This window comes from Epinephelus lanceolatus, chromosome 2, assembly GCF_041903045.1.
Source record: "Epinephelus lanceolatus isolate andai-2023 chromosome 2, ASM4190304v1, whole genome shotgun sequence".
Taxonomy (NCBI): domain Eukaryota; kingdom Metazoa; phylum Chordata; class Actinopteri; order Perciformes; family Serranidae; genus Epinephelus; species Epinephelus lanceolatus.
In genome coordinates this window covers 26,101,743-26,127,177 of record NC_135735.1, presented here as the reverse complement: position 1 = coordinate 26,127,177, position 25,435 = coordinate 26,101,743, and the positions used below count along the sequence as shown (strand labels likewise).

The following is a 25,435-nucleotide window of genomic DNA, read 5'->3' as shown; positions in this document are numbered from 1 at the left end:
TTTGCTGTCATCTAGCGACTGTAAATAGTTACTGCATGTGAATTGATCAAGCCTGTCAAAATAATGATTTATTATGCGTACTACTGAAGACATTTTAGAAAATTGGTAATTAAATGGTTATAAAAGTGCGGTGATGCTAAAATAACATAGATCACTTTATATGATGGTTTATATATGTGTTTTTGCACCCAACTAAAGAAGTAAAAACATATTTTTGTTTTCGTGGTTCATGGTTTTTCCCAAACCATGAATGTAGTTCAAGCTCACAACCATCACGTCTGCCTCATAATTAAAGTGTCGTTTATCTTGACAGTAGTAGGCATGGCGCTGGTAGTGTATGTGTGTGTGTGTGTGGGGGGGGGGGGGGGGGTCTGGCAACGCGAGATTATTATGGTCTCACAAATACGCGAGCGCTCATAACGCACGACTGTCACGGCCACGGCAGGTTCCGTTCAGTCTACGTTCAGGAGTCCTCGTAAAAGGCTGTATCACGGCAGAAGCACTCCGTATAAAAGACAGGGCCAGCCATACACAGTACAAAGGTGCGGGCCGGTGGCAATACTTTAAACGGTTTTGTATATTCTGTATTTTGGCACCTTGCTGAGGAGTCAGGACACACGGGAAACAATCTTAACTGTTCTTTTGCTTCAGAGACTTGCTGTTATACATGCGGTGTAACCAAGAATCGTCAGCATCGTTTGTTTTGAGGTGGACACTCTTACAAATTCGGCTTTTTTAACTCGTCATCAATGACTATCAGCTAAAATTTAACGGTTTACGTGCGACCTAGTTATTTCAGTCATTAAAACATGTTTGAGGAATATGGTTCGTTAAATAAATACCTTGTTTGGGTCACACATTTTTAACTTGAGTTGAGAACCTGAAGAATACGAGCTCACGCGAAGGCATCACCGCCTGCCCGTTGCTTTTATACCGCCCCCTTGCTCGGCCTGAAAGCAATTCACTCTGATGACGTCACTCGCAGAGTTGTCATGGCGTCTTTGGGACTGAAGCTGCTGCTGCAATTGAGCTAAAATCTGTCGACAGTCTGTAAATCGAAATGGAGAAAAATGCAAACCTGCATCGAGACACTGACGGGAGCGCTTTGTGTGCCACGATCGCGGGAGAGATGGGCGACGTAACGGCTGTCGGCGGAGTGAAAGGAACAGCCGAGAAATGCAAGAATAGTGAGGCTGCTCTCAGTACTTTGGTTAACGTTAGTTGTAATAACAGCACCACAAATGTTGGTGCTCCCACCGCCGTTAATGTCATTTCCACTGCCGGGAAGTCGGACGTGCCAGAAGTGATCGAAATCCTCCCGGTGCTGGAGGATACGAAGAAGGACACTACGACGACGAGCGGCTCGGGGTCCGGGGATCAGATCAGTAACGGGATGGGGCATGACTCGGTGCTGGCTGCAGAAGATAGCGAGGGTGGTGCCTCAAAGTTAGTAAACAACAAAACCGACGGCCCGTCCTCACCTTCCGCTAAGGAGGGCACAGATGTGCGGGCTGAGGTTTTGCCTTGTGAGGAAAGTGAGCCGACAAAACTTGCCAAGCCGACTCATCTGTGTCCGGACAATGCAATCACAGCAACCGTCAAACCGGGGCTGTCTGGTGATCACACCTTATCGGAGGGATTGCCGAGTGGGAGTGACCCCGATCCCAGCCTCGGTGGAGAGTCTCGAAGCATAGATTCACTCGAGTCCTTCTCCAACCTCAACTCATGCCCCAGCTCCGACCTGAACAGCGAGGGGCTGGAGGACAGAGGACTGGCCCTGGCCCTGCAGGGCGAGTACGGGGCTGATGGGACAAAGACTTCGTGTGCTAAGGACCGGGCCGCCGGCCAGTCCATATACCACATTAAGTGGATCAAGTGGAGGGAGGAGAATACGCCGATCATCACCCAGAACGAGAACGGCCCATGTCCATTACTGGCTATTATGAATGTCCTCCTGCTTGCATGGAAGGTAAAGACTCTGAGATCAGCATGGGTCAATAGAAACTTGATTGTAACTTCACAATATGCACATTTATAACCTCTGTCAGCAGTTTATTTATATAATTATAATGGGAAGTTTGTGTAAGACTTAGATTTGCCATTGGTTAACATACACACCCAGTCCTAGTGCCTCTGTGTCTCAGCACTTCCACTTCCTGTCACACAATGTATTTCTGTCAAGACATGTTTATCAATTTCAGCATTAGGTCTCATGATGTACCAGCACGTCAGAGCATGATGCATGCTGACGTGATGTGCGTGGTGTTTACTAACTAAAACACATGGGTCCCTTCAGAACATAGTCTTGTCCTGGTAACTTGAGTTGCAGTGCCTTGTTTGGTAACTGGATACTGAATGATGACAATGCGTCTCTGTTGCAGGTAAAGATGCCACCTATGATGGAAATTATAACTGCTGAGCAACTGATGGAATATCTCGGTGAGTGTTTGAAGCTATTAAACCTACAAGACCAGAAACAAGTCGATGCCACATCATTGATCAGAGGGGGAGATGTAATAATTATGATATTAATCCATGTTACACCAGTGAGTATGGCACTCCACCTGGTTTTGCATTTACAATATAATCTGTTTGTAGCTTGCAGAAGTATAAAGTAACTTACTTTAATACTAAAATGTTGCACTGCTTGTAGTCCACACTTGTAAACACACCAACCCATCAAGCTGCATTTCATCAGCCTTGTAAACATTCTTGTGTTTCACATCCTCTCAAATTTTCGTGATTACATACTAAAGGTCGTATATATATATATATATATATATATATATATATATATATATATATATATATGTGTATATATATATATATATATATATATATGTGTGTATATATATATATATATATATATATATATATATATATATATACATATTCCAGTGTCAACAGAGGAAGAGACCCGAACGGGGGAATCCCCCATGATTAAATCTTCTGCTGTTGAAAAGGAAACATGAGCTATCTCTTCTCTCTGGCTGTCTCCTGCCCTTCATAACTAAAATTACTCCACAATATCAAAGTAGAGAGTCTGATTACAGCAGGGGTTCTTCAGAGGTAGAGACAGTCCTCACTTGTGTCTTCTCCCAGCTCAGGGCCTTCTGTGTTCATTGGCGTAAGTAGACTAAAAGTAGTCCATGTCACAGCACTATATGTGAACTCTTAAATGGTAGATGGTTTGCGTCCATGCTTCAAACAGCACTCCAACAGTGAAGTAAGTTTGCAGTGTTTCACTATGTCCAAAAGTGCCCATATGTGTGGTATTTGGGACAATGACTTCACCTTGTGTCTGCATGTGATAATTACAGCACACAATATTAATCTTGTATCATGTTCAGGGGCTGCTGGGTAACATCTCAACTAAGCACTGTGTCATAATACATAGACACAAACACCAAGGGTGATGTTGTGCAGATGTGCTGTTGACAGTGGGTGGTGGTTGTTGCTTGACAGCACGCAGCATAGCATGGCCAGTGATTCAGAGGCAGACAGCTCCAGATATTCAGGGAGGACCTGAGACAAGTGAGTCCACAGTTCACTGGAGTACAGAGCAGTGAGGGGTTTTCCCTGTCGTGGACATGCTGTAGTAAAACCACTCAGCTGGCTGGCCGGCCCTCTGCTGGAAAAAATTTTGACTTGCAATAAAATCTTCAGCTAGGGTGACAGCATGGAACTCAAATCTGAAGTGGTCTTTTAAACTGCAGCCAGCAGTTAGTCTGTTGTTCGGTGCAAACACCTCGTAAAGTACAAGTTCACATGTTGCAGAAGACAGCAACAAAGAGTCTTTGAGCTTGACTGATGCCTTAGTTTGAGTTAAGGTCATCAAGCATAGGTTTGTGCACTCATTAAGAGAGTCAAACACGTCTTTACTTTGGTCACATTAACTGTACTCTGTGCATAGATAGGCTAGTAATGGATTGGGCAGTTATTTCTCACAGCACGCACATGAAGACATCTCCATGCCTTTCTACATCAGTCACTGCAATTATAAAGCACAACAAGAAAAAAGCTTAAAGGGACAGTTCGCCCCCAAATCAAAAATACATTTCTTTCCTCTGACCTGTTGTGCTGTTTATTTATGTATATTGTTTTGGTGTGCGCTGCATAGTATTGGAGATATCAGCTGTAGAGATGTCTGCGTTTTCTTGAAAATAACGGAAGTAGATGTCACTCGGCTTGTTGTCCCCAAAGCGCCAAAAATACATCAGAAGCTCCCCAGGAATGGCTCTTTCCTAGTTACTCAAAATAATCCACAGATCTTGTTGCAAGCAGTTTCGCGTAGGAACTATTTTCTTCCCACCAAATTACACCCACCAACCATATCCCCGCACAGAAGGGAGCGTGCATCTACTTATGGACGAGAGGCTTGTGCTCGTAAACATTAATGGCCTCCTTCCTCAGCTGTGCTAGGTGAGCTAGCAGTAGATGCACGCCTCTGTCTGCGTAATGATGCCGTTGGTGGGTGTAGTTCGGTAGAAAGAAAATAGTTCCTACATGAAACTGCTCACAACAAGGTCTGTGGATTATCCTCAGTAACAGGGCCATGATTTCTGGAAAGTGACACTGCTGTTGAGTTTTCCAAATGTTTTTTTGTGGTTTGAGCACCACCAGTCGAGTGCCATCTAGTTCCATAATATTCAAGAGAAGGTCGACATCTGAACTCCAGGTATCTCCAGCACTCAGCAACTCACACCAAAACGATGTAGAATGATAAACGGCACTCGAGGTTAGAGAGAAAAACTTTTTTATTTTGAGTTTAGGGTGAACTGTCCCTTTTAATAGACTTTTTCTTTTATATACTCCATTCATTCTCTGGAAGTGTTTTTCTCTCCATGTGTAGCTGTTTTTACTTAATGTTGCTGTTGATGACAAGAGGTCGATGGCATTCCTCTGAGTAATACTCAGGAAAAGTATGTGTTGACAGTGCAGCATGATGCTCTCGCCAGTTCCTAATAAATTAATGACTCTCCGTAAAGTATTTCAAAAAACACTTACACAAGAGTTTTTAAAGTAAGGGCTGCTGTAACATTTTACCAGCAATAACAAGAATATATTTCCATGACTCCTATGCCGTTTAATCTATGTGAAATTCAGTTTTTGTTTTCTGTGTTCATGATAAAAAAGCAGCCTGTTTGTAGCGCTGATCAGGCTGCACAGAGCTGGAGCCAGACAGCTGCCAGGCTGTACTTTCTGCCACAGAGCCGAGTCGACAGAGCTCTCAGGTGACACCACAGTGGACAGGGACTTGACTGATGCTACGTGTTTGGCACAGCCTTTTCTCTGGAAAACAGCTGGCCAATGCTAAACCCTCCCGATGGCTCTTTAAAACACCTCAAAGCATCTGTCATCTTCTGTACAAACATTCAAGCTATGTGCTGTTGTGATAATCAATCATGGTAGTGATTGTTTTGCTCTGTTGTCGATACAATATAAGTCAACATCTCTCTCCCTCTGTCACTCTGCAGGAGACTACATCCTGGAAACCAAACCTAAAGAGATATCAGAGGCTCAGCGGCTAAACTATGAGCAGGTAAGGCCTGTCTAATCACTGCGGGATATTATTATTAACCAGGCATGTGTTTTTGCTTATGTGTGTGCATTAGCAAGCTGCTGACTGTTCATGGTACTTAAGGAGCGCAGGGCTTTTGGGATGAACTCACTCTCTCCTCTCTCTCTCCCTCTTTGTTGAAACCGTAATTGTGCAAGTTGAATGTGAGCGCTCGCTTTGTCTCATCGACACATTCAAAATATCTCAGCTGTTCTCAACGCCATTATTGATGTGTTTTTTTTTACCACAGTGTGCAAAGTGAGGTGCACACTGCTCTGATGTCCATTCAGTCGCTGCATGCTTACAATAAAGCAGGTTTGTACATTTGCATTGAGGTAGCAGAGAAGGTCAGCTGTGTTCCATGATATGGAAATGAGCATCAAGTTGATTACAAACCACATGAAACTGCAGCTTAGCTTTTTTCCCCCACTGCTCTATAGGTTACATAAGATGTGTCTTGCAAGGCCCAGGGAACAACAGGGGTCAGGAGTGTCAGATTATGTTGTTTCACATGGCTGTGAATGCTTAGAGACGCATGGCTGGGTTCAGCTCCGGGCTATTACTGAGGCTGTGTGTGTATGTGTAACTCTCCATGAGATGCACTTGGAGATGGAGCTCCAGCTCCCCTGCTTCCTCCCATCTCCTCTGCCTGCCTACGGTGCGAGAGAGGCCCTGCCTCTCCTCCTCTTGCGTGGCAGAGCACCAGCACATCTGTGAATGATTTGAATCCACACTTGTCCCTCATTCAAAGAGGAGAAAATATAATGTGTAGCCTCCTCGTAGAAGCTCACTGCAACTTTCTAAATTTAAGTTGAGCCGAAATACAACCTCTTAAATAAATGAGTGGTGGCCTCAGCATGGACAGTTAAAGCAAGGGAGTGGTAAGAGTTTGTGTAGCATAGTTATTATGGCAGTCTAATCCTAGACACTGGCCTGAGAGCTCCTTTGCATGTGGGTGTCCTCATGTCCGTTCGCTGTGGTTGACAGTATGTGGAGACTACAGTGGGCAGGGCTCTGGGATCTAACAGAGAGCAAGTCTGAAATGTGTTTATGTGCATGTCAAACAAAAGGTGTCCTCCTCTCGATATCTGCGAGAGATGTGCTTTCATTGCTTATTGGATTGTTATAAAATACAACTGAAGCCACTCTGACTTTGAAAAGAGCTGAAGCAGTTCACAACAGAAGTGGATCTATTTATAAATTAAGCTTAAAAAACATCATCTGCCACAGGAGTGTATGAGGATTAAAATAGCAGTTGCATGGCTGCTCTTTAGCTATTGTTAAATATTTACTCGGAGGAGCTGTGGAAGTGAGAGTGGAGTTTTGCTCTGCTTTTGTCTCAGTGGACGCAGCTCAACAGCACTCTTACAAGGCAATTCATCCATGATGGCTGTTCAGCCATTGGAGGAAATGGGTTATTGTGTTTAAGAAGCCTCTTTTGTTTTAATTTGGTGTCATTCACAGTGATGGGCCTGCCTCACACATGTTTCTTGAATCTTTTCATCTGATTTATTCTTTTGAGTAGAGCAGATGAAATCTCAGTGTGGGATTAAAGACATTAATCTCCAATTTTGCACATGGCCTTAGACCTAGCCTGTTTGATGATAAACAGATGCTACTTTTCCATACATTTCTGTTCGGTAGACTCCTTGATAATCAAATTAAAGTCCCTCTGATTAGGAATCTATCTATCTAATTGAGTAGGCAGACACATTAAATGAGATGAAAACATGATGGAGAATTGCTGATGGTGATGTCAGAGATATAGAAATAGTTTTTGAATCATAAAACGTTCATAACGAGGGTAAAGGGAGAGCTATCAGATGTACAGGTTGTAGTGTTGTACACTGATTTAATTCAAGCAGGAGTAATCTAATTATAAGATCAGCAATTAAGCTACACACAGGATTATCAGTTTGTTAGGTACGTGTGTACTATTTAATGCAATCCATTACAATAGCTCCAGTGCACAAGCATGTACCTATATGAGCTTATAATCAGTCTATGTTGAGAGGTGTTCAGTCCTCCGTATGTGTGTAAATGAGGGGCTGTTAAACATTAGAAAGTTCACATTAGCTCGACGATACATCCAACAGAAATGTAGAGCAGTGACAGCTGCTGATGTGTGCCAGGATTCATAAAAGTATGACCCACATTGTGGGACATCACAGTCTCGTAAACCGTTCATTATTTACAGCTCCCGCTGCCGGGTCACGGCGTTATGTAATGGTTTACTTTTGTCCTCCGGTGATTGATGCGCTGTTTTATTTTGCTTCATAGATTGGTTGTGTGTATTTTTATAGATTTACATGAATGCAGACACACTAGTAAATTTTGCACCCTCAGGACAAATATCTGACAGCTGAATTTCCTAAGAGTGATATTTATTTAGCAATAGTACAACATTTGATAACACTATAAACCTTAGTATGTTTTTCTCAGCCAAAAACAGTTGCTCAATTGTGTTGCTTGGCAGGAAGGTTTTGGTTTATAAACTCAAAGTGCAGCATGAGAAAAAGAGCTCATTCTCCAATATTCTTTCTTACAGTTTTTTATACAGTGAGGCTGCAACTAATGATTATTCACACTATTGATTAATTTGCCCATTATTTTGTTGATTAATTGTTTTGTCAGTAAAATAGTAAAACAGGCCCTGTCCAACTTCCAAAACCCCAAAGTGATGTGTTCAGATGGTATTTTTATCTGACTAACATCCTAAAAATCCAAAGCTATTCAATTTATTATCATGCATAACAAAGAAATGCATCAAATTCTGCAATTTAGGAAGAATAAAATCAGCAAATGTTTGGCTTTTTTGCTTAAAAAAACTATTAAAAATACTTTATTAACCGACTAATCACTGCAGCTCTAGATTATAGTTTGATTTCTTGGCTACATGCTTTAATGGCCACACATCCATTATCATCTGGGGCTCTTATGTTAAGAGATGAAAGCTTTGTCATAATCAGATCCCTCATCTTGGCACTGAAATGCCATATGCTGTCAACTAGCAGTTAATTACGCCATCTCAGGATTTTCTTTTTAGGTAAATTTTGGATGAAAGTCATCAGTTAGTTAAGCAGAGAGGCCTTCCTTTACACACCTGGGCTGAGGAGAGTGAAGTAAAATACAGAAAGGCCTAAGCAGAGCACTGAGCTAGTGTTATACTGTGGAAGTGCATCCAACAAGCACAGATGAATGCGAGCGATGCTTCGCTAATCATCTGATCTCCGAGCGCTCATCTGCTGTTGGAGCGCTCTGCCCTAAAGTGAAGAGATGTGGTCCATTACACAGCCCTGCTAATCCTGCCATCACTGCTGCTCGTAAGCATCCTAATCCACACACCCAGATGGGACAGCTGAAGGCTTTTCACCTTAGCTCGCCGCGCCGAGCATCAAAGCGGGAGTAGCTCACCGTTAATGGGACATACAGTATCTCTACTGTAAACTGAACATATAGAGTCCACGTGCTGTGCTGAAAACTTTTGCTAATTTATTTTTTGTACCTCTTTGCTAATAATTTTTCAAAACAAGCTGGTCGATACTGTAGTTGAAATTAATCTAATGACATTAATCAGAATATGATAACGTTGTCTTGTATAAATAGTCTAATTTATGTGTAGTGAATCAAACTGTCCACTGTTATATTTTGCACTGCGCAAAACTCTTCACACTTATGAAATATCTCATTTTGTAAGGTTTTATATACAGTTTTCTTTTGATTATTGTTTTGGACAACACAATTAAAATGATTAAACAACATGATGGCATTATTTCAATACCATACTGCTGAAAGTCAGTATGCATGGTTGTAATGAACTATCATTCAGAGCTGCAGATAACTCTGAAGTTTGTAGACTCAAGTTTATTGTTCTGTAAAGTAATTTGCTTTGGGGTCATTTTTCTTGTCTGTGTCTTTACCATCTCTAGTTGTTTATTGTGAAAAAGCAGAAATCAAACAGAAATCGCTCACAACTGCACACTCATAAAAGAGTTGTAGGGCTCAGCTGCGAGGCTTATCTTGATCCAAGACTTAAATGGCAGCAGAGGTTTAAAGCCAGCTGGGAAACATTGCTCTGAGGCTTGATGCTAGAATTGATCTGTTTCGTCGGGCTCACAGGTGCGTGGATGCATACGTGTGACATATATGACATACATGTGATGTGGTGTGTGTATATAAAGACTTTCACACAGTGCAGTGAACAGTTGTTTTGCTGATAACATCCTCCTCACTCATAATTAGAGGATTAATGCCAATCATAGTGGACACAGTTCATTCTCTTCAATCATTCAGTCACTGAAATAAAAGAATTTCTTTCCACACATTTATATTTTTGGCAGCCTCAAGCCATTTAGTTCAGATTTTTCTACCTCAAAACAAAGTTCTGATGTTTTCCTATTAGCCCGAGAGACAAATAGCAGCATGAAGAGGCATTTTTCTCAGCTCTGTTTGGGCCACATGAATACCAGAGAAGACAAATCCAATTAAAGCCTGCAGGAACCGAGTGGTAGATTTAATTTAAATGCAACTTGTAAACACCCTGCACATTGGTGATGCCATTCTTCTTCTGGAGAGCTTAGACGCTGCTTTGAAAAAGAGAAACCTGAAATGGAATATTTCTGATATGGTATATTGGGAAATCCTATCTGCAAAATTTAACATTCACCAGGGTGCATTCACTTGTGTAAAATGTAGAAAACAGTGGTAAGGTGGTAAAAGCTGTTATTGAATTGGCTGCGGAGATTTAGAAAGAATTCAAGCAGAAGTTCTTACAGACTGCTGAAGGCCAAAGAGAAGTGAAGCAAGGTGAAGCAATGCTTTCCCCGCGTCTGTGTAACATTAACAGAGCAAGCAAACATTTGGAGCTGTAAGCCATTTTGACCAGACAGTTCAGCCCAAAATCAATACATATTTCTCCTCTTACCTGCAGTGCTATTTATCAATCTAGATTGTTTTGGTGTGAGTTGCAGAGTGTTGGAGAATTCGTCCGTAGAGATGTCTGCCTTCTCTCGGGTATAATGGAACTAGATGGCACTCAGCTTGTGGTGCTCAAAGCGCCAGGAAAATACCAAAAAAAGGACGTGTGCATCTACTCATGGACGAGAGGCTCTTGCTCGTGACAGTACAGGATGTAAACATTAACGACGTCCTCCTCAGCTAGCTCAGTGGTGCTAGGTGAGCTAGCAGTAGATGCTTGCTTCCTTCTGTCCAGTGTTATGGTTTGCAGGTGTAGCTTGGTTGAGAGAAAATAGTTCCTACATGAAACTGCTCACAACAAGGTCTGTGGATTATCTTGACTAACTGGGACATGATTTCTAGAAAGGGACATTGCTGTTGATGAGTTTTCTTAATGGGTTTTTTTGGCACTTTGAGCACCACAAGATGAGTGCCATCTAGTTCCATTATATTGGAGAGAAGGCAGACATCTCTACAGCTGCTATCTCCAACACTTGGCAACTTGCACCAAAACAACCTAGACTGATAAATAGCACTACAGGTAAGAGGCAAAATATGTATTTTTTTATTCTGAGGTGAACTGTCTGGTTAAAGAAATAGCCTAGAGGTCTGTTTGCAGGATGGTTTTGCTGAATTAAACCCAGAACAGCTTCTTTTTTTTAAAGCTTTTGTGTTCTGGACAGTAAACCCAGTCATCTTAACGCCACCAGGCTTTGTTTTGTGTAACATTACTTCCCTGGTGTGACGCTACATTAAAGTTATACATCAGCTTGATATCTGTCTACAGTGCACGGACCATTGACTGTCTGGTACAGTACATAGCATGGGGCACTGTAGACTCTGATGGCCTTCACTTTTTTGTGTGTTTTCTCCTCCTGGTATCACGGCTCAGTCTGCTCATAGTGAGGGGGGTTGGTATCATGTGAAAGTGACGTCAGTGCATACCTTCTGCTACAGTGAGTCATCTCCCATCACTTAGACAAATTGTTAAAAAATGGGCACTGATTTCTGTGAAACCATTTACAATGTATTATAATCTAAGTAAACAGAATACATCCTTAAAATGGCCACAAATGTCTGACATAAAACATTTCAGGGGTTAACTGGTGGGCTCGGGCTTTATGACGCTGACAGTTTGGTCACAGCAGATGTTAAAGGACAACTTCGGTATTTTTCAACCTGGGCTCTATTTCCCCATGTGTATGTGTGCGTATTATTCATGGGTACCACTCGTTCTAAAATTGGTTCAGTATTGAGCCGCGAAACGAGCTAAAACGGTAATGGGGGCAAATGCGTCCCGTATAAAAGTGCTTTTTTTCGCCACTGACCGGTTCAGATTGCCAGTGTTATCTCTGTAAATAGCATATGGTAGCAGCCCTAGGGCAGTGGTGAGTGTGAATGAGTGGAGTCAGCTGTCAGTCAGTGTTGGAGCAGAAAGGCGGAGGGCGTCCCCGCTCGGTATTGTAAATGAGTATGTGTGTGTGAAGTGTGTGTTTTTTCACCACTGACCGGTTCAGATCGCCAGTGCTATCTCTGTAAATAGCATGCTAACTTAGCCTTTCCCTTACCTCTGGGCTGTGTGATGTCACGAGCTTTGCTCCACTGTGTCTGTAGCTCTCTCTACTCGTGGGACAGCCGTTTTCTTGAGGAAGAGGTGTTTCGGGATTGGATGTCTTCTCTTCTTCGGCTGGCAGTAGTCATCTTGGGAGAAGTGAGCACTGCAGACCCGATGGTCTGCAAGGCACAGTGTCTTGACAGGAGTGTTAGCATCCATTTGTAGCACAACTAGCCACAACTTCAGCATCTCGCTGTCCGACAAAGGCAGCCTATGAAAGCTGTACAGGGTGTTGCGCAACATCCTGTTCTTGTGTTCGGGAAAAAGGCCCGTTTATTTGAGCACTCCAAAAACTCCGGTAACACTCCAGGGGGTAGCACGTAAAAGACTCTGTCCTCTGACTCTTCTAGCATAATACACACTTCACACACACATAATCATTTACATTACCAAGCGGGACAACTTCCGCCTTTCTGCTCCAACACTGACTGACAGCTGACTCCACTCATTCACAGTCACCACTGCCCCAGGGCCACTACAATATGCTATTTACAGAGATAGCGCTGGCAATCTGAACCGGTCAGTGGCGAAAAAAGCACTTTTATACGGGACGCATTTGCCCCCATTACCGTTTTAGCTCATTTCGCGGCTCAATACTGAACCAATTTTAGAACGAGTGGTACCCATGAATCATACGCACACATACACATGGGGAAATAGAGCCCAGGTTGAAAAATACCGAAGTTGTCCTTTAAACACTTTATATTTTACTTATTTTACCACTAAAGATGTAATTTATAACCATCAATACAATGGTATGTCATCCCTCCTCTCTCTCCTCTCATTTCCTGTCATGTCTCTGCTGTTCACTACCAGAAATAAAGGCCAAAATGTCCCAAAAAAATCAAATAAAGATTGTGTTTATTGCAGGCCTAATGGATAACATTATATTGTCAAGTGTTTCTGATATTTTGTCCACCCCTTGGTAATATTATCCAAGGGAAATATCATGTCACAGTCTCACAATGATAAGCCTGAGAGCTTACTCAGAAATGAAACATCAGATTGTTTCCCGGCAGCAGCTTCCATTTCTTCCTGTGGCTGTAGGTTGATTGACAGTAAGCAGAGCAAAACCTAATAAGTGCAGTAAATATGAAAAAATTCAACTTAGTCACAGTGAAGTCATGATGAAGTAAAAAATATTTGACAAAACCAAATTAAGGCGAAGTGTTGGGAAGCTGTTTCTTTAATTGTACGGGAGTGAATGGCAGCTAATGGCTTCTTGTAAAGGTAGAAAAATCAATCGCTGATAGCTTCAGATGTGCTGACTGTGTGCAGACAACCGGGAATAATGTAACACAGAAAGACGGCTTACAGCACATGGAAACAATTGGATGGGACACAGCTTTTGGTTCTGTATTATGTCTTATACACAAGCAAAAAGAATATTTTGTGCAAACTTCAGTTTCACATTGTGTAATCCCTCTGCTGCATTATTATAACACATTTAATAACATTAATCTGAACCATTGTTCTCCTTGTGTCCTAGAACATGAGTGATGCCATGGCAGTGTTGCACAAGCTGCAGACTGGTCTGGATGTGAACGTGAAGTTCACGGGGGTGCGAGTCTTCGAGTACACCCCAGAATGCATTGTGTTTGATCTGCTCGACATCCCTCTCTACCACGGCTGGCTGGTTGACCCCCAGGTGAGACTGACCTTACTCATCACTGCTGTTTCTCTTTACCTCCCAGAAACAGAACAGAACAGAACAGAACAGGTTTTTCTTGCCCTGCTCCCTATCCTGGACACGTCTCTGTCAAATTCACTACGAGTAAGAAATATTCTGCCTTCCAGTTCTTGTAGTTTCACTGTTAAAATGACAAGTTGATGTTACTTTAAACAATCTAGGAAACCAATGGCCTGGAAAAAGTTAAGTAAATGTTACTTTTAGTCTTAAGTTATGTTAACTTAAAATGTATTTGCATTTACTTATTTTTGTGAAGTTGTTATAATTTAAAAATGACAAGTGAAGTTAACTTGTTCTTTCTAGGTAATAGCAACTTAAGTAAGCCAAGTTAGTCTGACTAAACCTAACAGTTGTGTTTATTCAGTAGAATTTAGGAAAATGATTGCCTTAGATAAATAAAGTAAGCACAACAAAGAATGATTAGTAAATTGGGTTATTTTTTATTTTAACTCAATGCTATTCTTGGCATTGTAAGGGTCCACTGTGTACAGTATGATCTACTGGAATCTAGCGTCAAGGAGAACTACAGTGGCTGTGAATAGCCCTATCCAGGGCCAGTGTTTGGTTTGTTTGTTCTGTGCTACAGCAGAACAACATGGCAGAGGATCTGTGCCATATGTAGATATAAAGGGCTCATTCTAAGGTAGTGAAAAAATGATTCAGGTGATTATCAATTAATGAAAACATAGGTATGAATATCAAGTTCCATTTCTGTCAACAGGTCCCCCTAAATCCTACACACTGGACCTTCACAACAAGGCCAGTGTTTGTGGCAACAAATGAAATCATACCTTCAAAACAAATTCCCCTTTGAGCCTTAGAAAATAATCTTTAAAAAAATCTGAAAAACTCAGACCAAATATTTTCTCTCTTTCTCTAAAATACCAGTATTCAACAAAGCTTCAGTCAGCTCATAAGCTAAAATGAAACATTCAAATAAACTAGACATATTATGCGTATGCTTTGAAGTGTAATAAACACAACAACACTGTAGGTGTTAACATTGTGCTACTCTGTATATCTGTATCCTGCTTGTTGCAAACTAATCAATCACATTTGTATATCCGAATGTTAACAAAGCAGAACTTGCAGATATAATACATAAAACTGTTCAGCTAAGTCAGACTGACTTGGTTTACTTAAGTTAATTAATACTTAGAATGAACAAGTTAATCTCACTTGTCATTTTTAAGTTGCAACAACTTCACAAAATGTATTAAATACAACTACATCATAAGTAAACGTAACACTTGGATATAAAGTAAACCACTAATGATGAATAGTTGTATTTACTTACCTTTTACAAGTCAATCTGTTTCTTTGAAGATCAATTTGTCACATTGTTGCCCTCTAGCTTTTTGTGTTTTGTATCAACCCTAACTGGTTATTATGATGATGTCATACACACTGACAGGAAACTCTTTCTCAGAAATCTGTGGTAAGTGTCATCCTGAATCATCAGTGTTTCCTGAGCCCACAGGACTGAGCTTTACTGAACTTTAATGTGTCTAATTTCTCTTCTCTAGTGTAACAAAGAGCTCAGAAATAAAACTAAAAACAGGATTAAAACCTGCACCACATGAGCTGGATACAGTAGTTGTTGTATAAGTGTGGTCTCTACATTTTTCTCACTTAACTGCCAAGCATACATGTTATCATGGTTACCAAATTACTTTGGATAATTATACAGGCAATCACCTCCTTGACAGTTCCCAGAATCAGCAGATGGGATGCATCCATTCAGTAGTTTGAAATCATATTAATGTCATATCTGCTACTACACAGTCCTGTGGTCCAGTTTGCTTTTCAGCCACAAACTAACAGCTCCACAGTTCTCCTGGAAGCACACCATCTCCTTTTAAGGTGGTCTGTGTGCAGACATTTTGTCAAGTTCAAATGACAGCATTCACACCATGCAAAATAAAGATAATTAATGGGTAAATGCACCGGTTGAACTGCACCAAAAAAGGGATCAGGTTTACACAGCAGTAGTAGTTTTAGTATGAACCCCTTGTCACCATAATGTTTCTCCTGGGTTATAAATTTTGAAATTTTCTACTGCTACGGCTTTTAGGAAAACGGCATCAAAGCTCGGTGAACGCTCTTTCCCACAGTGTTTTTTCAATCTTTGTTTGCAGATGCATGACATTGTCAAGGCAGTGGGCAACTGCAGCTACAACCAGCTGGTGGAGAAGATAATATCCTGCAAACAGTCAGACAACAGCGAGCTGGCAGGGGAAGGTGAGTGCTTTCTCCTCACTCCCTCTACTTTCTCACCTGCCTGACTCCCCTCCTGTGTCCCCTCATCTCTTCTCTCTCCCCCTGGTGTAGTTAGAGATAGAGAAAAAGGAGCAGAGTCATGCACATGGGAGGAAATGTTAAAGTTAGAAAACTGGAGCTTCAGAGTGAATAGATATTACCGGGTTGATTAAAATCCTCTAGTGTCACAAGTGCCACTTTGCACAGGAACAACAGTGTGCACCCTAACATTAAGTATATATGTTCACTGGACTGTCCAGGGCATCACAGATCAAGCTCAGCTGAAACCAGGACATACATGTAGCCACTCATCAAATGGCCTACTTCCACAGCTTACACTTTTCTCACCAGCTGTCACTAACTTCTCCACTAAAAATATTTGCTCATTCAACACTGAGCTTCCTGAGTGGTTGTCAGCTGGGCCGCTGCCAAGTCAACACATCAAAGCCTTTAGCCGATGATGATATTGATATGGAAGATTCACTTCTGTTTATTGTATTTCTACATTTTGAGAGTAGGAATTCCTATGAGGGCTTAATTTAAGTGATTTGATGCTGATGCTGCTCCAAGAGACGACTTCAAAACCACTTAAAAATGACTAATATGACTAAACATCTCCGGCTTTTGTTGTCTGGCTTTAATGTGCTGAAATATTTAATAGCAAGTATCCAATAGGTAGCTGATTTCCCGCCAGCCTCTAAAGGTTGACTGTTGCTCATCTGTTTGGGTCTGATTTTGTGGGTGTTTGCTCCAAATTGAATGCCGCTCCATCTTACAGATGTCCCTCACCATCTGCCTCCCAGCCTATATTGAGTTCACTATAGTTACTGCGATCACTTCCAGCAGCAGAGTCAGAGTGTTCAAACAGCTACTGCAGACATTACAGCAGGGTTTCCTACACGCTCTCCAAATAGTGACCTATGAATGAGTAACGATTGCTTGATTGTAGTGCGGATGACTCATCCAGTGGTCTAATGATGAAAATATCCGTAAATCAAAAAGACTGCATTTATAAGAAACATGTGAAAGTTGTGCTGCTTCCTGAGCTAAATAATTGATTGTCTTCAGAACTACTTCAGTGACTCGCGGGTCAACAGATGAAGCTTATCAATAATAAAAGCATCCTAATATACATGGACACCATTCAGTTTTTTTCCGTCTTAAATTTGTCTGTGAATTCTGCAAAAGAAAATACAGACTAAAAAAAATTTAATCACAAACTCAGTCTCTCCTTCTTTGTTTGCCTGACTGTTCCCTCCTCCCCTTCTCTCGCCCCCAGGCATCGTGGCAGAGCAGTTTCTGAGCAGCACAGCCACGCAGCTTACGTACCACGGCTTGTGTGAGCTCACATCCACTGTACAAGAGGGAGAGCTCTGTGTCTTCTTCAGGAACAACCACTTCAGCACTATGATCAAATATAAGGTAAACACCCAGGGCTGCTACAGGAATGGACTGATATAACCAAGTAGTCCTGAAACTTCTCCAGTCAAACGATACCTGCATTCAATCCGTTTTGTACCCAGATCTAGAAAAAATGCATACTTGTATGGTGTTGCTTGCAGCCAATCACTGCAGGCATTCTTTAATTTAATGCGACATGTGATTGGCCCACTACCGCAGCAGCTAAGGCACACACAGTCTGTAATGTGGTGAAGTTGAATGCAGTGTATTTGACAGAGTTGGCAGTTCACTATGCCAAGATGCCCTGCTACAGTTTCATGTTGGCATCTCCCCGCATGTTATTGGCACTTGCAACACCAACACACACACACATTTACTCTCTGTCTCTCTTTCTGTCTTTCTCTCTCTCACTCACACACATACAGAGATAGGCTACCAACAAATTAATTTGCCCCACGTCTGGTGGCATTTTCCCCAACTGAATGCTTCCATTCACATGATGGCTATCAAATTAAGTAGAAAAAATTAACTCAGTGAAGTGCTTTGTATGAGTATAATTTTAAGGATACTGGTTTTGGTACTGGTATCGTAATTTTTTAAATGATACCCAGCCCTCTGACAACTCCTTCACAGTAAGTGCATGAGTCAGATTGAGAATCACATGTGGAGCTTACTTTATAAATTGCAGCGACCTAAATGGGTCAGGATGTGTTATGAACTGTCCCTGCAGTCCGTGACAAGCGCCTTGAAGCGCTTTACTTGCACAGGATAATTACTTTTTTTTCTGTGAAATATTTCAAGGGGTAATTTGACACCCTTGTAAGGGTAGATTTCTTTCTTTTCTTTTGCTGATTTCCATACAGATATCAGCAAAACTACTTTTGCAATCTGAAACAGACTGCCCTATATTTTGTCTGTGGGCTAAACATAATAAACCTGCTTTAATTAATTGCTTCTCTGCAGGCTATTCAATAAGAAGTTGCGTACTTCTGTTTTGATGGATAGTTGATTTTTTTTATAGGAAAGCCTTTGAGTAATATTTAATTGAGTTTTTACATTTTCAATTATTATTTGCAGTAGATTAAGAAAAATAAGTTGCTATCAAGTGTTGTCATCTATCTACCTGATTGAAAGCACCCTCTTCTCTCTGTTTCTCTTCCCGTTCCACTAAAGCTTCTCAGTGTTTTTGGTAATGTTCACCGCACAGACTTGCTGTAATGTGTTCTTCAAACTGATGAAAGCTTTGAGCAATTGTACAACATTAGACCAATCATGATGACCCTTTAAGAGGTCTGTATCCCATTTCTAACAGCCCCTGCCCACAGCTGGCTTGCCATATCACTGCAGCTTGGACAGACCTTTCCTGTTATCTGCAGGAGGGGAAGTGGTGCCTGCTCACTTTCAATTTGAATAGCACTCTGTCGTCGCCAATGTAAGCAAAGCTGTGTGTATCACCTATAACCCTCAGACAGAGCACCAAGGCAGCCTAAGTTCTCTTGTTGCACTTTTACATGCAGTCACACATGATAAACAACCATACACAGATCGCATTGACTTGTAGAAACCATTCAGCCCTGTATGTCTCCATATAGTGTGACACTGAGTAGATGTGTGTATGTAATGTGTGTGTGATTGTTTCCTAGGGCCAGCTGTACCTCCTGGTCACAGACCAAGGCTTCCTGACAGAGGAAAAGGTCGTCTGGGAGAGTCTGCACAACGTCGATGGAGACGGCAACTTCTGTGACTCCGAGTTCCGGTTGCGGCCTCCTTCGGATCCAGAGACTGTTTACCGCGGCCAGCAGGATCAGATAGACCAGGTCTGAGCACTGATGCAGGCAAGACTAGCAGAACCAGCAATTATCCACTCCAAAACCATGATTGTGCTTTATCATGATGTGCGTTCCACACCATTAGCGCACCACAAAGGCCCAGGCAGAAGACAAGACCGGTAAGGTCTTACTGGTCTTCATTGTACTACTTTACAGAAATAGGAGAAACTCTGGAGGAAAGGAGATTCAAAAAGAAACAAAACATATGGTATCAAATCTCTGCAAACACAAGATACAAAAGAAATCAACTGTGCATCATCCCAAACTAAAACAGAGGAGAAAATAAGGGCAGTTCTTTAATAATAGATGTGTTATAGCTCCCCATTTCAGCCTTTTAAAGGGGAACATCACCCAAATTAAGAATTTAAATATGTCGTTTCCATGGCCTAGGAAGGTTCAACAATATTTGTGAACATGAGCTACTCTTTCTGAAAGCCTGAAACCAACAAAGTAATACTTTAACTTGTTATGTCATAGGGTACAACGTCTAGAGCTGCTCCAAAGACAGTTAATGGGAGTCTGATTTTGTGGACCATAAAATGTTTGCTCATTTTTTTTGTACCCAAATGAGCTTTATTCTATCTTAGTGTTCTCAGTTCTGAAACAGAAAATGTACTCTTATACTCAGAACTATGAAGTCTTTCACAGTCCATTGTCTATGGAGCAGCTCCAGACTTTACACTTGATGACATCACAAATTTGAGTTTTAGCACTCTAGATTTTGGAGATTTATTCATGTTTACTAATGGATTTGTACTGACTTAAAGCCCAGACACACCAAAGAACTAGTGGCGTCAAAGGCAGACTGTTGTCTCGCCTCACATCACCTGTGTCTCAGACAAAAACTTGCACTTGAACACACCATAAAGAGTACACCAGACGGCCAACTAGCACGTGAGTTCTGCATCTGCGTGAGAGGAAATATAAAATACACACACACACACACACACACACATATATATATATATATATATATATATATATATATATATATATATATATATATATATATATATATATATATATATCCATTTTGGCAGGCGGCGGTAGTCTGTATTTGTTGTTCAAAAAGGGGAACCTAAAGACCGACAGAACAAATTCAATATGTTAGTTAGCCAGTTAGCACATAAACAACATAACCAGATGTTGAAAGAACAAATTATATTTAACGTGCGCCAGCGAACAATAACATAATCATTTTTGCTCAAGTGCTCAACAGCTAGCATTATAATCTTGCCTAATATAACAAGTTTGTTTCAATCTCACACCCTCTTGACTTGAGTCGTTTGTTTACTTTCCTCACTTCCGTTTTTCCTCTCGTGCACTTAGCTTAATTGGCATTTAGAGTGACTTCACTCACCAATGGGCTTTGCTGTCTCTGACACCGATTCAACATGCTGAATTGGCTGGAAAAAAAAACAGACAAGTCAAAAAGTAGGGTGACAGACGTTCACCAATGACCTGACATTGACCAACAAACGGCCGTCAACTTGATGTGTCAGGGCACTTATACCATATAAATAACATAGGCGTAATTCTCCTTTTAACTCACACACGACAACCTGAAAGACACATGTCAGGGTTACATGGCGCCTATATACAATCTCATCCATGCTGTATCATACACTCTCCACTCAGACCCCTGTTGCATCGGGTCCATGTCTCCTGAGTACTTTTACTGTTTTCACAGCTGTCTGCTCTTTGGCCAGCCAGAGTGGTCCAAACGCAGCGCTCACTGACAAATTGTCTGCCTTTGCTCCCACACACACAGACCAGACAAGAGCATGGGGGCTATTATGTTTTATTCCCCTTGCTTAGTCAGACACAGCCAAGATGGGTTTGGTGAGAAAAATCCATTCAGGCAATGTTCTGCACTCATAATCAATTCAGTTAGATTGGAGAAAACTTGTAATGATCCCAGTGGGGAAATTAGGTCTTTGCCAGTGACAAAGTACATGACATAATAGAAGATACCGAGTACATCACAGTGGATAGCACCAGCATAAAAGGCATTTTGTAAACTGCACTGCAACTAATTACAACAAAAGCAAAATTAAGATATTACAACATATGAAAATTAATGAAGACAGACACAAATGGCTCAGTTAATAAGTGAGGAGCTGTGGTTGTGGATTGTGGCTGTGCTTGTTTGCAATATAGGCTGAGGAAGTTCAGCTGTTGCATAATCAAAGCACAGTATATCTACTTAAACATCATACTGACAGCTTTGCTCATAAGTCATCAATTCTTTTTCTCTCTTTCTCTTTGTGCGTGTTCATGTGTGTCAGGACTATCTGATGGCACTGTCGCTGCAGCAGGAGCAGCAAAGCCAGGACCTGCAGTGGGAGCAGCTCCCCGAGGGCATCAGTGACCTAGAGCTGGCGAAAAAGCTTCAGGAGGAGGAGGACCGACGAGCCTCCCAGTACTACCAGGAGCAAGAGCAGGAGCAGGCGGCGGCGGCAGCAGCAGCGGCACAGGCACAGGTGGGGAGGGAGGGGCTGAGGGAGACAGAAGCAGGTGGAAGGAGGAGGAGAAGTAGGACTTTGAACAAATGAGGGGCATTTAATGTAGCATAGAGGGAAGATGTTGCGTTCTGGAGACAGGTGGATGTATGCATCAGAGAGTTTGAGCTGTAAAGAACGAATTAAAGATGAAAAGGGATAGTGGTATTCTTCTCTCTTGTAATGATGCCTCCCTTAACTGTGAGATCAAGACACAGGCATTGTCCTTAGAGGCGCTTGGGGCAGTGGTTACACCTTGTTGCACGTACGTGAGATATGAAGTATAGTGAGAGAACCTTTAATGCTCGTTTTCAGGTTCATACTGGTATTTTGGATTTCTGCCAGAACATGTGTACATGTTTTAACATTCAAAAATTACTTTCTTTTCCTTATGCTGGGACACCTGTATTCACCCTTCGTCTGAAAGGCTCCGTTTGGCACCTGTCTCTTTAAGACCGTCTCCTGAAAAAGCCCAGTCTGCTCTGATTGGTCACCATTTGCAGGTGTCCTGTTTCTCTGCATCTCTGCACCATCATTTCAGCGGGGGGAGTGACTGTAACAGAGATAAGCGACACTTTCTACAGTAAAAAATCACCAATTAAAGCTTCTAAATACCACCACGCAGGTTTCAGCAGGAAATCGGGGAGAAAGTAACAACATTGGCAACCAAGTTTACATGTTTCCCTGACGATAGCATGGAGTTATTTGTGCCAGTGTAGGCTATGTAATATAAACACTTGGCAGTAGTGTGCCTGGAGCAGATGACTATTTAAAGATGCTTGTTGCACTATGACATCATACTGTAGCCAGAGAAGAAAAAAACATTAGAAACATAGTGTTTAGACCGATCTAAAGCCTGAGGTTTTTGATCACAGGGATTACTTCTACATACATGTACTTTGTTATTTGAAACTTTGGGCATGATTAATATGAACATCCTTCATTGTAACACATGTATAAGAAACAAAATATAGAAAAGCTCACAAGTCCCCTTTAAATAATTTCTATATATGACATTATTAGAGCATCTTATTAGAGATGTGGTTTTGTTAGCTTCTCTGAAAGATGTCTGTCTTCAGTTTTGTTTCTGAAAATAATCTTTTTACTAACAAATATACATGCCTTTTTCCATCATATGATTTTGAACAGCACATAAAAATCAGAACTTTAAAAACAAAACAAAACTGAAACTAAAACTTCCCTCCTGTTTCCCCTCCTACTTTCCTCTTACCTCTTTTTTACAAATACTTCAGTAATGTTATTGACATATACATAATCAAAAGGTTGAAAATTAAAGTAAAAGAGAAGACTATATAAATGAGAGCGCCTGCATGTCAGGACTTAGGATAAGATTTTGTTATATCTTATAAGGTATGCTATTACATTTATATTTAAACATCACCCAATATGTAATTCATCATTCATTAATTATTATTATTGTTATTATGTTTTAATATTATGTTTCCGGGTTGTCTGTCCAATTCTTGTCAACGTGGTAACTCAAGAATGCCTTTAGGGAATTTCTTCAAATTTGGCACAAGTGTCCACTGGAACTCAAAAATGAACTGATTAGATTTTGTTGGTCAAAGGTCAAATAATTAGGTCACTGTGACCTCACACAACATATTTTTGGCCATAACTCAAGAATTGAAACACTAATAAATAAGGATAAAATGATGAAGGGATGACATTTCATATCCAAAAGGTCAAAGGTCCGCTTCACTGTGACATCGTAATACTCACAAAAACATTTCTCTGGCTATTATTCAACATGGGAACAGAAGGGGAAACATTTGGTCAGATGCTGCATTGATGACACTAATCTTGGCTGTCCACCGAGAAACCGTGCTGATTGATGTTCTGTGCTGCTGGGCTGAAGATGTGTGTGAAGCTTCTGTGTTTTAGAATATGTACCATCTTTGCAGCAACATCCATATTTGAGGCTTTGACAACTGTCGTGGCTGCGTATGAGTCTGGATAGACATGGCTGTAAATTTTAACTGCAACTTTAGTGGTTTGCTGAGGCATAGAACTGCTTTTGACTTTCTTTTTGCACAATAAAACAAACACTAATACATGAAGTATCCAGTGCCACTTACAGAAAATAACAGAGAGAAAGAAAAAGGATTCAGATCTAGAATCTGGTCCAAAGCTGTCAGTCGACAGCAGCATTGGCAAAACAGGAGACTGTCCCTTTCACCACGAGGGTCAAGGGTGAAAAAACAAAACGCACACAAAACAAACAAACAAACAAACAAACAAAAAGGAAAAAACACATTGGTGGGGGGCTGCCAGAATATCATCCAGTACAGGATGAGGGTGATGTTTTATCTTAGTGCTAGAAAGTATTTAATTGAGCCACCTCCTGCCACACAGGGTCGACAGAGACTTCCAGTTTACTAATATATATATTTTTTTTAGCTGCGATCGTGCCTGCCTCAAGAGTCTGCTTTTGATTGTCCTGTCAGAGCAACCAAATATTGTCAAATTACAATCTGGCTGAATGTTTATTTTATTGTTAACGTTCATATATGGTTTATCACTTTATTCCAGTTCAGAGTAATAAGTAGCCTTGCTTGTAACATACACAGACATATGAATTTACGCTCTTTTGCCCCTTGGTCCTTTTTGTGCAGCAGGGCCAGCAGGAGCCCGCCGAGGGAGATGAAGCAGACAGAGGAGGTGCAGGAGCAGGCGGAGCAGCTTCCAGCCCTGGGACGGCGGCAGCAGCAGGAGCCACACCCAGCCCGGGAAAACAGTCCTCCAGCGGGGAGCGCAAAGCCAAGAAAGAATCGAAGGATAAAGACAAATGTGTTATTTTGTAACATACAGCGTGTCTGTGTGAGTGTGAGTGTTTTGTGCATTTGCTTATCTGTGAGAAAGGGGACAGCATTTGTTTCTCCACGGACCGGACACACAAGGCGTGGCCCCAACTTGACAACAAACAAGGGAAGGAGACATTTTGAGGAAGGGACGCGACAGGACTAACAGAGGATCTGCTGTTCCCAAACCACTGGTGCCTGCTATCCTCTATCCTCAGTGGAACCTGGACAACAGAGGAAGGGACACTACAACGACAACTACCCCTTATCTTTCATAGAGTCGGCCAAACTTTGTTACAAGTTGCACAGTGCACTATATTTGTGATGTGGGGTCAAGTTTATTCGGGGTGGTATATTTTATAGCAAAAGACATAATCTGAAGAAACAAAATGTCACCCTCTCACCATGTTCTTTAAAAAAACAATCATTTCATTCATTGTTCATTACTGCAGCTTCAAAGCTTTTTTGTACGTATCAATATTTGCAAAACGTATTTAGACAAACCTACGGTTTTTAAGTTGATGCCAAGATCCACACTTTATTTATGTGTCTATATTAGAGGTATCTGTGGGGAGAGGTTAAATTTTTTTCTGTAAGCAAAGAGGGATTTTCTCATAATATTGCCTGTTGGAAATCAGTGTAACACTATTTGTGTCCCCTCTGAAACACTATGTACCCAAGGGTTAATTAATGCCAGATAGCTGCCAGACACTGTAGCTACTGCACAATACTCATCACAGCTTGCCCTGTTCAGATTTGCCTTACCAGAGTATGGCAGTGTTGTATTCTGCTCTGTTTGAAT

General features: G+C 41.4%; 1 protein-coding gene across 4 annotated transcripts; it reads left to right on the top strand.

The window, feature by feature from the left end:
- Positions 1–959: 959 nt before the first annotated feature.
- On the top strand, positions 960–24,783 carry mindy2 (MINDY lysine 48 deubiquitinase 2). Of its 4 annotated transcripts, XM_033622050.2 has the most exons (10): positions 960–1,969; positions 2,382–2,439; positions 5,478–5,542; positions 13,621–13,779; positions 15,960–16,062; positions 17,360–17,502; positions 19,125–19,298; positions 21,599–21,793; positions 22,239–22,314; positions 24,448–24,600. In XM_033622050.2, exons 1-9 carry the CDS (start codon positions 1,061–1,063, stop codon positions 22,275–22,277), a joined length of 1,845 nt encoding a protein of 614 aa, XP_033477941.1. In that variant the 5' UTR covers positions 960–1,060; the 3' UTR covers positions 22,278–22,314; positions 24,448–24,600. The 4 variants fall into 4 exon arrangements, with proteins under 4 accessions (XP_033477941.1, XP_033477933.1, XP_033477928.1 ...); XM_033622042.2 differs by lacking the exon at positions 22,239–22,314 and having other exon boundaries at positions 24,451–24,783; XM_033622037.2 differs by lacking the exon at positions 22,239–22,314 and having other exon boundaries at positions 24,448–24,783.
- The last annotated feature ends 652 nt before the right edge of the window (positions 24,784–25,435 follow it).